Source organism: Populus trichocarpa, chromosome 1 (genome assembly GCF_000002775.5).
Source record: "Populus trichocarpa isolate Nisqually-1 chromosome 1, P.trichocarpa_v4.1, whole genome shotgun sequence".
NCBI classification, from domain to species: Eukaryota; Viridiplantae; Streptophyta; class Magnoliopsida; order Malpighiales; family Salicaceae; genus Populus; species Populus trichocarpa.
The window spans coordinates 41,057,544-41,070,919 of NC_037285.2; the positions used below are offsets into that span (position 1 = coordinate 41,057,544).

Here is a 13,376-nt window from a genome sequence, read left to right on the forward strand (position 1 = left end):
AGCCGTTTCTTTGTCCTTTCACTTTCAATAGTTAATCACATCAATCAATCCTTTGAATTGTGAGATATGCCTGCATTTAAAATGAACATTTACCATAAATTAAAGCTATCTTATATTATCAAATCTGTCATTTGGTCTTAGGGCATTAGGTGTTGAGACACCCCTTCGAGCTTAATAACTCGGGTTGCAGATACTGATACGTAGATAGTGCAATGTTTGATTCCCTTAAGCTTTTCTCCTTAACCCATGTAACAAGCTTTGGGCCAATAGCTCCCAAGTCAGTTGACTTTAGGGTATTAGGTATTAAAACACCCCTTCGGGCTTAATTGCTTAGATTAGGGAGGCTACGAAACCAAACTTATCTACGTTTTTTTTTTATTATTATTATTATATATACTTTTTTTTTTGTTTTGTTTTTTTTTTTTTTACTATCCCTTTTCCTTAGTTGTTACCTTTAACAAAAGAACATAAATAATGTAATAATCCAATATGCAACCCACAATCATATGTTAAAGTGTGTGTGTGAAAATGAAGGTTTACGAATACTTGTTAAATAAGTACATAAGCAGAGTCAAGTGATAACAATGCGAGAGTTTGTAAACCTGAATATTTCAAGAAGTGTAATAATAGACCTTGTTATGAATGTTTACTAAGATGCGTCTCAAGAGTCAATACTCATTACTCTGCCATCTTAATAACAGTTTTGCAAATAGTTTATGAAAAAGAAAACACATTAGGTTTTTTTTTTTTTTTTTTTTGTTAATATCAACTACTACCCTTTCCCCCCAACCAAAATGAGACATTGTCCTCAATGTCCTAAGGTAGAAAGATAGAGTATAGAAGACATCACCTGAAACAACGAATACTGACAAACCTGAAACACACTTAAACAAATATAAGAAATAACAAAACAAAATAATAAGATATGAATAAAACCAAAAAACACAAGGTTTCACAAACGAAGGCTCAAATCCAATCTAAGCTTTTTACGGCTTTCCTCAGTTGACCAATGTATGCGACTCATAGAGGGATCAATGATAGGGATGAAAGATTGTAGTTGGTCAATCAATTGTTCAGCAGTAGCAGAAGAGATTATGATTTGTCGTGCCGAAGATGTTAGAAATTCCTGTTCCACAGCTTGATCAAGAAAAGACAACAATTTATCATAAAAACCATTAACATTTAACAAACCTATAGGTTTATGGTGAATGTGAAGCTGGGCCGAAGAGGAAATATGAAAGATCTCTTCCAATGTGCCCAGACCACCTGGTAAGGCAATGAAGGCATCAGCATGTTTAAACATTGTATTCAATCGTTCAGACATTGTGGAGACCTGTAGTTCCTCTTCAATTGTTTTTCCAAGGAGGTCCTCTTTTGCTAAAGCTTTGGGGACGACCCCCAAAACTTTACTGCCTCCTAAAAATGCAGCTATTGACACACCCCCCATTAACCCAAGGCTGCCTCCGCCATACACTAAATGAATCTTTCTCTCAGCTAATACCTGACCAAGATGATTTGCTGATTCTAAAAACTCTATTTCTTTCCCAGGACTAGATCCACCGAAAACACAAATATTTTTTATTTGATGACTCGAGGAACCTGCCATTTCTACACACTTCGATATCTGTTGAATGTGTAAGTTGAGTAGAAATAAAGGGAAGGAAGAGAAGAATTTATAGATGAGAAATTGAAAATGCAATCATACCACCTATATGTAGGCCAGCTGGAGCCTCTCTCTCTTTATTATTTTTTTTATTTTTTATTTTTATTTTTTTATTTTAAAAATATGTATGTACAAGCAGTTGTGATTGTGGCTCACATCTTCCCTTGGTTTTACGTCCAAGAACGGCTTAAACGCCCTCTATGGGTCGGGGATATGCTTCCCATCCAGTTTTCTTAAAAACTGACAAACATGGTCTTTTTTAGTCAGATTCCCAAGACTATGTCGAGCATGTTCTTTATGGAATTGTGGCCATAAATCATGAATTGCACGATGCACATCTCCACTAGGGTGCGTCTAAAGAGTCAATAGAAGATTATCTAAAGACTCCTTACTCAGGCCATCCTTAATGAACTGTATTTTATCTTCACGATTTACAGATACCATTCCTAAAGAATGACATTTTGCATTACAAGTCCATCTGGCACATCTGTGACAGACTTGCAGTCGTTTTGCACGACGTTTCTTTGCAAAAGTGCTTTTACCTGTTCCAGGCATGTATGAAATGAAAGAATTGGAGGACTCACCTGATAATCGGACCTTTGCTTCAATTAGCCAGCGAATATCTTCAGGAATTCCATGGTTCATTAACAATCGCAATCTTGCACATCTGGCACGGTAAATTTTTGTAATCGCATTCTGAGGCAGAGCAGGAAAATACTTTTTCAATTTTTCAAGAGTGGTGTCCATTTTTTTAGATGAGAAGTGGAAAAGAGATGCAAAGAAAGGAGAAACAGCAAAGAATTGCACAAATATATACACAGATATCAGTTATCATGGGAAACTGAAAGAACCGACTTAAGAGTCACGGAGTACCGTTATCCGCCATTTGACCGGGGTGAGAGAAACTAGCAAAACAAAAGTCACACAAAAAGAAACACAAAAACAATGTGAGAAAAAGAATCAATCTTTATATACAGGAGTACCCAATTCAATAGAGTCATTTTCAACTGAAAAATTGTCAAAGTAAACTTTCAAACGATGTCCATTTACCTTGAAAACATTACCATTCTTTGGATTCTCGATATCACAGGCCCCATATGGATACACATGTTTCACAATAAAAGGACCACTCCATCTTGATCTTAGTTTTCCAGGAAATAAATGGAGTCGAGAATTATAAAGCAAGACTTTTTGACCAACATTGAATGTTTTTCTAAGTATTTTCTTGTCATGAAACTCTTTGATTCTTGCTTTATGAATTCTTGAATTTTCATATGCATCATTTCTTATTTCCTCAAGCTCATTTATTTGTAATTTTCGCAGCTGACTAGCATCATCAAGGTTTGAATTGAAAGCTTTAATAGCCCAATAAGCTTTATGTTCAAGTTCCACAGGCAAGTGACAAGGTTTTCCATAGACTAGTCTATAAGGTGACATACCTAATGATGTTTTATAAGCAGTTCGATAAGCCCAAAGTGCATCATTAAGTCTTAAAGACCAGTCTTTCCTATTAGGGTTCACTGTTTTCTCCAAGATCTGTTTGATCTCCCTATTAGCAAGTTCTACTTGTCCACTTGTCTGAGGGTGATAAGGGGTGGCAACTTTGTGTGTGATTCCATATTTCTTCATTAAAGACTCAAATGACTTGTTGCAGAAATGTGTTCCACCATCACTTATCATGGCTCGAGGAATTCCAAATCGACTCAAGATATTTTCTTTCAAAAACTTGATCACTGTTTTATGATCATTATTTCGACTTGGAATTGCCTCTATCCATTTTGAAACATAATCTATTGCGACCAATATGTACATAAAACCAAATGAAGGAGGAAATGGACCCATGAAATCTATACCCCAACAGTCAAATATTTCAATGACAAGGATAGGATTTAAAGGCATCATGTGACGTTTTGAAATAGACCCCAACTTTTGACAATTTTCACAAATCTTGCAGAATGCATGCGTGTCCTTGAACATGGTGGGCCAGTAAAATCCACTTTGTAAGATTTTTGCAGTTGTCTTCTTCGATGAGAAATGACCCCCACATGCCTCAGAATGACAAAACTTAATGACACTACTTACCTCGTTGTCAGGAATGCATCTTCGAAATATTTGATCAGGACAATATTTGAATAAATAAGGGTCATCCCAATAAAAGTTCTTCACTTCGTTCAAGAACTTTCTTTTGTCTTGGGTGCTCCAATGAGCTGGCAAATATCCTGAAACAAGAAAATTAACAATATTAGCAAACCAAGGCATTGTAGAGACAGAAAATAAAGATTCATCAGGAAAGTAGTCATCGATTGGTGTGATGTCGGATCTCGAATCTGTTGTTAATCTTGACAAATGATCCGCGACAACATTTTCGGTGCCTTTCTTGTCTTTGATTGTGATATCAAATTCTTGAAGTAACAAAATCCATCGTACTAATCTAGCCTTAGAATCCTTTTTTGAAAGAAGATATTTCAAAGCTGCATGATTACTAAAAACAACAACAGGTGAGCCAACAAGATAAGATCTGAACTTGTCACATGCAAATACTACTGCAAGTAATTCCTTTTCAGTGGTAGTGTAATTCATTTGAGCACTATTTAAAGTTTTACTTGCATAGTAAATCACATAGGGTTTCTTATCTTTTCTTTGTCCTAAGACAGCACCTACGGCATAATCACTAGCATCACACATTATTTCAAAAGGTAATGACCAATCAGGAGGTTGAATGACAGGAGCAGAAGTAAGCAAGTTTTTAAGTTTAACAAAGGCTTTTTCACATTGTTCAGTCCATTCAAAAACATTTTCCTTTGTTAGAAGGTTACACAATGGCTTAGATATGACACTAAAATCTTTGATGAACCTTCTATAAAAACCAGCATGTCCTAAGAATGATCTAACATCTTTAACAGATTTTGGTGTTTGTAAGTTGGCAATTAACTCAATTTTAGATTTGTCAACCTCAATTCCTTTTGATGAAACAATGTGACCAAGTACAATGCCGTTTGTTACCATAAAATGACATTTTTCCCAATTGAGCACAAGATTCTTCTCTTCACACCTGCTCAAAACCTTTTCTAAGTTAGTCAAACAATCATCAAATGAATAGCCAAAAACAGAAAAATCATCCATAAAAATTTCAAGAAAACAGTTCAACCATATCACTGAATATGCTAAGCATGCATCTTTGAAACGTGGCTGGTGCATTACATAAACCAAAAGGCATCCTTCTATATGCAAAAGTACCAAATGGACATGTGAAAGTAGTCTTCTCTTGATCTTCCAATGCAATTTCAATTTGATTATAACCTGAATAGCCATCTAGGAAACAATAAAATTCATGACCTGCAACTCTTTCTAGGATTTGATCCATGAAAGGTAAAGGGAAATGATCTTTTACTAGTCATTGAATTAAGTTTTCTATAGTCAATGCACATCCGCCAACCAGTAATGGTTCTAGTTGGAATTAACTCATTTTTCTCATTTGTCATCACAGTGACTCCAGACTTCTTGGGTACAACTTGGGTAGGACTTACCCATTTGCTGTCAGAAATAGGATAAATGATTCCATTATCAAGAAGCTTAATGACTTCATTTCTCACTACTTCTTTCATATTAGGATTAAGCCTTCGTTGCATTTCTCTAGAGGGTTTAGCATTTTCCTCTAAATAAATCCTGTGTGTGCAAATCAAAGGACTAATTCCTTTTATGTCAGCTATGGTCCATCCTAATGCATTTTTGTGCATTTTCAGAGTTTGTAATAACTTACCTTCTTGATGTGCATTAAGTTTGGAAGAAATTATTACCGGAAAAGTTTCATTTTCTCCCAAAAATGAGTATTTGAGATTGAATGGTAACGGCTTCAAATCAGGTTTTGGAGGTTGAACACTGGAAGGTATGTACTCAATCGATTGTGATGGCAATTCCTCAATTTGTGGTCTCCAATTACTTGCCTTTGATTCTTCCTGAAAATAAATCATTTGCAAATTCTCAGATTCATTAAACTCAATTTCACTTGGAAATAGTTTCAAATTGATCATGAACTAATTTTTCAATAAAGTCCACTTCCTGTAAATCAGTATTATCTCCAGGTTAGCTTGCAAATGTTGAAAATATTCATCTCCAATGTCATGTTTCCAAATGATAACTTCATTAGTCCATTCCTACAATTAATCAATGCATTAGAAGTTGCAAGAAACGGACGTCCTAAAATAACAGGAATTGAATTACATGTTTCAACAGGTTGTGTATCCAAGACAATAAAATCCACAGGATAAATGAATTTATCAACTTGAACTAACACATCTTCAACTATTCCTCTAGGTACTTTTACAGATCTATCGGCAAGTAAAAGAGTTACAGAAGTTGGTTTTAACTCACCTAGATTGAGACTCTGAAAGACTGAATATGGAAGTAAATTCACACTAGCTCCAAGATCAAGTAAAGCTCTTTCAATTTTATGTTCTCCAATAAAGCAAGAAATTGTAGGACAACCAGGGTCTTTATACTTCAAAGCATTATTGTTATGAAGAATGGCACTTACTTGTTCAGCTAAAAAGGCTTTCTTTTTCACATTCAGTTTTCTCTTCACAGTGCACTAGATCTTTTAAAAATTTAGCATAAGAAGGTACCTGTTTAATAGCATCTAACAAAGGAATATTGATCCTTACCTGTTTGAAAGTTTCAAAGATTTCAGAGTTGTGATTGACTTTCCTTTGTTTGGTCATGGCATGAGGAAATGGAAGTGCTGGCGGGAAATCAGTCTTTTCTTTGCAATGTTCAGATTCAACCCCTTCCTTACCCTTGGAGATTAACTCATCTTTCTCACAAGGTTCAAGAGTGGGTTTTTCAATAACCTTACCACTGCGAAGAGTGATGACTGATTTGACTTGATCTATGTGTTGGCTTCCAGAACTACTTGCGTTTGCATTGTATTGCCCCTTGGGATTTTGCTGTGGTTGAGATGGAAACTTACCTTTTTCTTGAAAACTCAGAGCAGATGTGAATTTTGCAAGAGCATCTTTTAAATCTGCCATGGTTTGAGCATTTTGAGTGTTGATTGTCTCCTGCTTTTCAATGAATGCATGCAATGTTTCCTCAAGATTTCTTCTAGGAGGTGGAGCATAAGGAGGTGCATATCCATGAGAATTTTGGAAATTATGGGGTGCTTGAAACGGTGGTTGTGAAGTTTGTGCATTATTGTTACCACTCTTCCAACTGAAATTTGGGTGATTTCTCCAACCAGGGTTGTATGTTTGCGAATATGGGTTATGACTGGGCCTTTGGAAACTGTTTAAAACATGGGCTTGTTCATGGAGGCATTCCTTGAAAGAAGGCAAAGTTGGACAGTCATTGGTTGCATGGTCATTGGTTTCACAGATTTGACACACAATGTCTTGAACAGATTTTAATTGACCATTCTTTTTAAATTCAAGTGCCTCAACTTTTCTAGCTAAAGATGCAAATTTAGCTTGGAGGTCATGATCTTCCCTAAGGTTGTACATACCTCCACTAGATGTATGAGGTTGAGTTTTACCTGGTGCCTCATAAGTGCCTGTAGTGTCCCAATTTTGAGCATTTTCGGCTAGCAAGTCTAGGTACTCCATTGCTTCATCAGGGTCTTTATTTTCAAAAGTTCCATTACACATCAATTCCACCATTTGCCTATCTTTAGGTGTTAATCCTTCATAAAAATGTGAAACCAATCTCCATGTTTCAAAACCATGATGAGGGCAAGTATTAAGCAAATCTCGATACCTATCCCAACATTGATAAAATGTTTCTCCTGGTTTTTGAGTGAAAGTGGTAATTTGTCTTTTGAAAGAGTTTGTTCTGTGAGATGGAAAAAACTTCTTTAAAAATTGTTGTTGCATTTCATCCCAAGCACGAATGGATCCTGACCTAAGATTCTGTAGCCATGTTTTAGCTTTATCTTTTAATGAAAAAGGAAAAAAGCTTTAATCTGATGGTGTTCATGCTACAATTTAAGTCATTATAGGTATTACAAACTTCTTCAAATTCTCGCAAATGCAAGTATGGATTTTCTAGATCTAAGCCATGAAAAGAAGGTAAAAGTTGAATAATGCCTGGCTTAAAATTAAAGTGAGATGCATCAGGAGGAAAAACTATACATGAGGGTGCACTTGTTCTTGTTGGATTCATGTGGTCTCTTAGTGTTCTCACTCGATTATTCTCATTATTCTCATTATGAAGTGATTGGTTATCTTCTTCAGCCATATTTTCTGGAAATAATGAGGATACCCTACAAAGTCTACCACTTAATGTACGTGACCAAACTCTCTCCCCGGCAACGGCGCCAAAAACTTGACACGATCAAAGAGTTGATGTCTTATCCCAAGTGCAGGAGTGTCACAGTAATAAATAACCCAGCAAGACCGGGGTCGAACCACAGAGAGGTTAATTGTATAAATTATAATTAATAAAACAACAACAATAATAACAACAATAATAGTAATAGTAATAATAAAATTAATAGTAATAGTAATAATAACAATACTCAGTACGTGGCGTTGTTATACCTGAGAATGATCTCAAAGATCGGGTCACAGGTTTCCAGCCTATATACTGAGTTTATGAAAAGATCAAAGAGATATATTATATAATATAAACAGATTTCTGATGCGAATGAACAAGGCAAGACCAACAATGTCAGGATCCTTGATCAAACACAGAGCATACTTAAAGTACATAAAATATAACACGAATAATACAAACAACAACAACAACAACAATAATAATAATAATAATAATAATAATAATAATAATAATAGCAATATTAGTAGTAGTAGTAGTAGTAGTAGTACTAATAATAATAAAGAAGAAGAGGAAGAAATTAATGAGAACTTTGAGATGGAAGATTAATGTAAAGATTAAACAATGATAAAAACAAATGTCAAGGTTAGAGGATCCACTAATAGTATTAGATATAAGTAAAGTATAAACTCTTTATAAATTATCAACATAATCATATTAATCATCTTATTTACGTAACACCATACTTATAAATTTTATCAGGTATTCATGATGCTAACTTATGTTGACAACAAATCAAGTTCCTCTCATAATAACGATGTCGGCCGAAGACTATGAAGGATCAAGTATTTGATGTACCAAGTGTTATACAACACAAATCTAGATTAACCATTTAACAAGCAAGGTATTAAGGATTAATAAGATAAAAATGATAAGACATGTTAATAGCAAACTTGTTTAGGATTTAAGCATTGAAGTCCATGTTGAGTTCATATTATACTTATTCTAACACCATTAGTGAAACCTTGTCACCTTGACATAATTAACTTAGCTAGACATTATGAAGAAGAAAAACATAAATAAACAATATAAGAACATAAACATGATATAAGTTAACTAAGTATAGTAAAGGAAATGAAAAGCATGAACAAGAGATTAATGAAAATAAAACTTAAGCATTACAACAATAAAGAGAGAGCAAGAACATGATCTTGATCTTAGAACCAAGCTTTTTAAATGAATGGCAAATGCCTCCTTTTATAGGCTAAAATTCAGAACTATTCATTTGGTAATTGATTATTGATGTAGTGGCCAACTATTGATTTAGTGGACTTGGTGGACAGCAGCACTCAAGCACTTTGGCTGGATGAAATGACATTGATCCATTCAGAATTTGGCAAAGTGTTCCTCATGAAAGTTGTTGGCAATCATCTTATCGTTTTACCCATAAAATTTCAGATCATTTGGATCAATAGAGCTCGAGATATGGCTAAAATACTGAGTAGTGCTGTTGGTGGACGTGGTGGATAGACCTCAAGCTCTTGTCTGGACGCAATGTCATTGTTACCATCCGAATTTGAGAAAACATTCTTCATGAAAGTTGTTGGAAATGGTCTTTTCCTTCCACCCACCAAATTTCACGTCATTTGGCCTTCTAGAACTCCAGATATGGGTAAAATGCTAAGCAGTGTTTGGGCTGGATTACAGGACAGATTCTGACTTCTCTTTTGTGGCCAAACTTTGAATTTGAAAACGGCAGATTTGGGTCTTACACTATTCATGAACATTGTAGGCCTATTTCTTAGCTTTCCATCCATATAAATTAAGCTGAAATCCAAGATCTACAGCTCCAGATATGACCCAATAACTGAACAGTGTTCCAATTTGAATTGAATCGGTATCTCCTTTCTAATCTTAGCCGTTTCTTTGTCCTTTCACTTTCAATAGTTAATCACATCAATCAATCCTTTGAATTGTGAGATATGCCTGCATTTAAAATGAACATTTACCATAAATTAAAGCTATCTTATATTATCAGATCTATTATTATAAAACATGCTCTAGTTAAGGAGTTATTAATACTTCAAGTGCAAAATGATGATATGAAACCTTGATAAAAATGCACTTTTAAGTACTAATCACTACTAAAAATCTTACTCTAGCTGCCACCTCTTCTTTCCTTTTCTTCTAGCCATCACAACCACTTTACACCGATCATCTCCCTTGTCTCCTCCATTTCAAGACTTGTTTTCAATGTAGCATAGCACTGCCACCTGACATCCTTCTAAACAAGCACAACTACACCAACTATCACTACAAGATTTTACAATTTTACCGACGGAAACTTTTCGTCGGTGTGAGATTCACACTCTATCAGCAAATGTTTTACCGACTAACTCTCCGACAAATAGCACCCGTCGGCATCCCTTCCATTGGTAATACCACATTTCATCGCTAACGATGTCGGTAAAAAAAAAGATTATCAATGGTTTCACAGACGAAAAATGCGCGCATAAAAAAAACAATTCCCATTGGAAATATACCGACGGATTTATTCCGTCGGTGATAGTGGCATATCTAGTAAATATTTTTCAGCTCCTGGTGAAATGTCGACGGAATATATATGTCTGTAAAGTCGTCGATGAGTGTGGCATTTCAACCACTCTCTGTGAAATGCCGACAGACTTTATCCGTTTGTAAAGTCGTCAGTGATTGTGGCATTTGCACCAAGCTACTGTGAAATGCCGACGGACGTTATCCGTCTATAAATGCGTCAGTGATGGTGGCATTTCCCGCTCTCTGTCAAATGCCGACGGATACATTCCATCTATAAATCCCTCAGTGGGTATTTTAAAATTTGTTTTTAAAAAATATTATCTAGACTAAATAATATAAAATTATATAAATTAATAGTATAAAAAACCAATTATGCAAATAAACTTTATTAAACATCAAAAACAAAAAATAAAGTTCAATAATATTCATTACAAATTGAATGTGTTTCCAAAAAAATATTAAATTAGCACAATGGCGGAGCTGGAGGAGGAGGAGGCTAGTTGTTCCCAAGACCATACGGCCAAAAAAGGGGCGCACATGTATCACCACTCTGTGATGTGCAGTTCATGACCAGTTGGCAAAGTTGTTAATAATTCATCGAGAGTTGCTCATATTTCTCGGTGAGATGTGCCATGTGTTGTTCATAATTCGTCGATAGTTGCTTGTATTTCTCGGTGAGATGAGCCGTGTATTGCTGCAAGGCCGCGAACTCCTTAGATTGGGTGCTCGATACTGATTGGGAGCTCCCAACGGTTGAGACACTACCGGCCGCCCGCAAGTTCTCGACCTTAGTGTTGGAGAGCTCGTACACCTGATTTTTATCGGGTCCATCAGACGTTCCTACCTCCATCCACAAATCCGGATCGAAATCCGGATGGGTCGAAGGATCGTCCCCATATCTCTCCCTCAATCGGCTATTATAGGTCTCCTAAAAATGAAAAAATAAATCATCATATTCAATTCAATAAAAATAATACTTACGAAATAAAATGGTTGAACGAACATACCACAAAGTGTTGAGCGCGGTTGTCAACGAACTGTTGCACCCCCTTTTGGCGGTCTTCACTCCACACGTGCGTCTCTACAAACAACTCCATTGGGCTCGGCTCACGTCCAAGAGACGTAGCCTGTAAGAAAAAAAATTAATTAAGTAACAACAAATTATTTAATGATATATTTCATTTAAATTAATCTTACCATCCGTTTCGCATGTGCAGTAAATGGAACGGAGGTGCCAGTGTGCGTTGTCAGCGAACCATGAATTTGCCGGTTCCGGTTACCAACAACAAACCATGAGCGTCGTGTGAACCGCTCAGACGTCACGTGCTCAATATATTGCGGCCAAATATATTTCGAGATGTGTAGCGGTTTGAAATCCCTCCAAACCGCCATGTCGTTCCAGCTTTGGAGACCTCTATCTCTCACATTTGTTTTGGCCTTTTTTTGTGCTTCATACCAAAAATCACGCAACCTACTTCCATAGTGACAAATTAGATTTAAAAACATAATTTTTTAAAAAAAAATATCTTATTGTTTTTCTATGTTACCTAGTTGTCGCGTGATTTTCCCACACCCTCCTCACAACATTGTCATGCGTGCTGTCCCACTCAAATTTGTGTTGTGTATAAGTAATTTATTTAAAATGATAATAATAATTTATATACAATTATATTAATAATTTATTAAAAATAAGCTGGGAAGTAGAAATTAACATCAACCTCAAATTTGTCAAACCATGCATCGATATTCGGTATCCATTCAGGATGTCTAGATACCTGACTCCATTGAAATAATGGAATCTCCATCGATGATTTAAACATTGATGATATTACTCGGGCGGCCTCAATGTTTGTGAACCTGAAAATAAATTAAATTAATGAAATATTGATTAGTTGTTCAAAAATTATGTTATAATTTAAAAAAAAAACTAAAACCGAAACAAACTTACATAGAAAGGTCTTCCTTCCAATGTGCCTCGTACTTGCGGGTGAATTCATTTCGCTGTGAAGGCACACCGCCTCTACACTGTGAAACCGTGCTTGAAGAGGTAGCATCGCGAGTCGCTGCAGGTGCCTCTTCTTGATCGGCACCTAAAGACATGTCATCCTCACTGCTAGAAGAACTAGTTGCAACCCTATGTGAGCGACGAGCTGTTGATTTTGTTCTACGCATCTACACAATTTTATACGAATAATTACATAATTAAATTCGATTGTTAAAAAAAAAAATTCGACAGCACCTCCCCTACACTGGAGAGACTACCCAAAGTTTTCAAACCTGCAAATATTGACAATAGCCACAACCAATTGACCCCATTCAAAAATCTTGTATATAACCTAACATCTATACAAATAACAATTAAAATTAATGAAAATAATTAAACACATATCATGAAATAATAGAGTAACATTGAGATAAAATAATTAAATTTAATCCTATATATTCAATTACTAATTACAAGGTAAATTCAACAATAAAAATTAAAATTAATGGAAATACCTAAACACATATCATGCAATAATAGATTAAAATTGAGATAAAATAATTACATTTATTCCTATATATTCAATTACTAATTACAAGGTAAGTTCAACAATAAAAATTAAAATTAATGGAAATACCTAAACACATATCATACAATAATAGAGTAAAATTGAGATAAAATAATTACATTTATTCCTATATATTCAATTACTAATTACAAGGTAAATTCAACAACAACAAATAAAATTCAACAAAGTGTTCAATTATTATGGCAATACAAACAACAAAATATATTGAACAAAAAAAAACTATAGACTTTAGGAATGAAAAATGCTTACCTTAATAATGTGTTTATTTCAATACTTTATCTACGTTATAAAAATACACCAAAACAAAAAACATAACAAAA

At 35.0% G+C, this 13,376-nt stretch overlaps 1 protein-coding gene and 1 pseudogene across 1 annotated transcript; one reads left to right on the forward strand and one right to left on the reverse strand.

Annotated features, from left to right (window-relative positions):
- The first annotated feature begins 7,372 nt into the window (after positions 1 to 7,372).
- Positions 7,373 to 7,483, forward strand: LOC127904927 (small nucleolar RNA R71; annotated as a pseudogene).
- A 3,484-nt stretch (positions 7,484 to 10,967) lies between these two features.
- LOC127905552 (uncharacterized) lies at positions 10,968 to 12,045 on the reverse strand. The gene is made up of 3 exons (XM_052454516.1): positions 11,681 to 12,045; positions 11,491 to 11,610; positions 10,968 to 11,411 (listed from the first exon to the last, which is right to left on the reverse strand). Exons 1-3 carry the CDS (start codon positions 11,987 to 11,989, stop codon positions 11,070 to 11,072), a joined length of 771 nt encoding a protein of 256 aa, XP_052310476.1. The 5' UTR covers positions 11,990 to 12,045; the 3' UTR covers positions 10,968 to 11,069.
- Between the last annotated feature and the right edge of the window lie 1,331 nt (positions 12,046 to 13,376).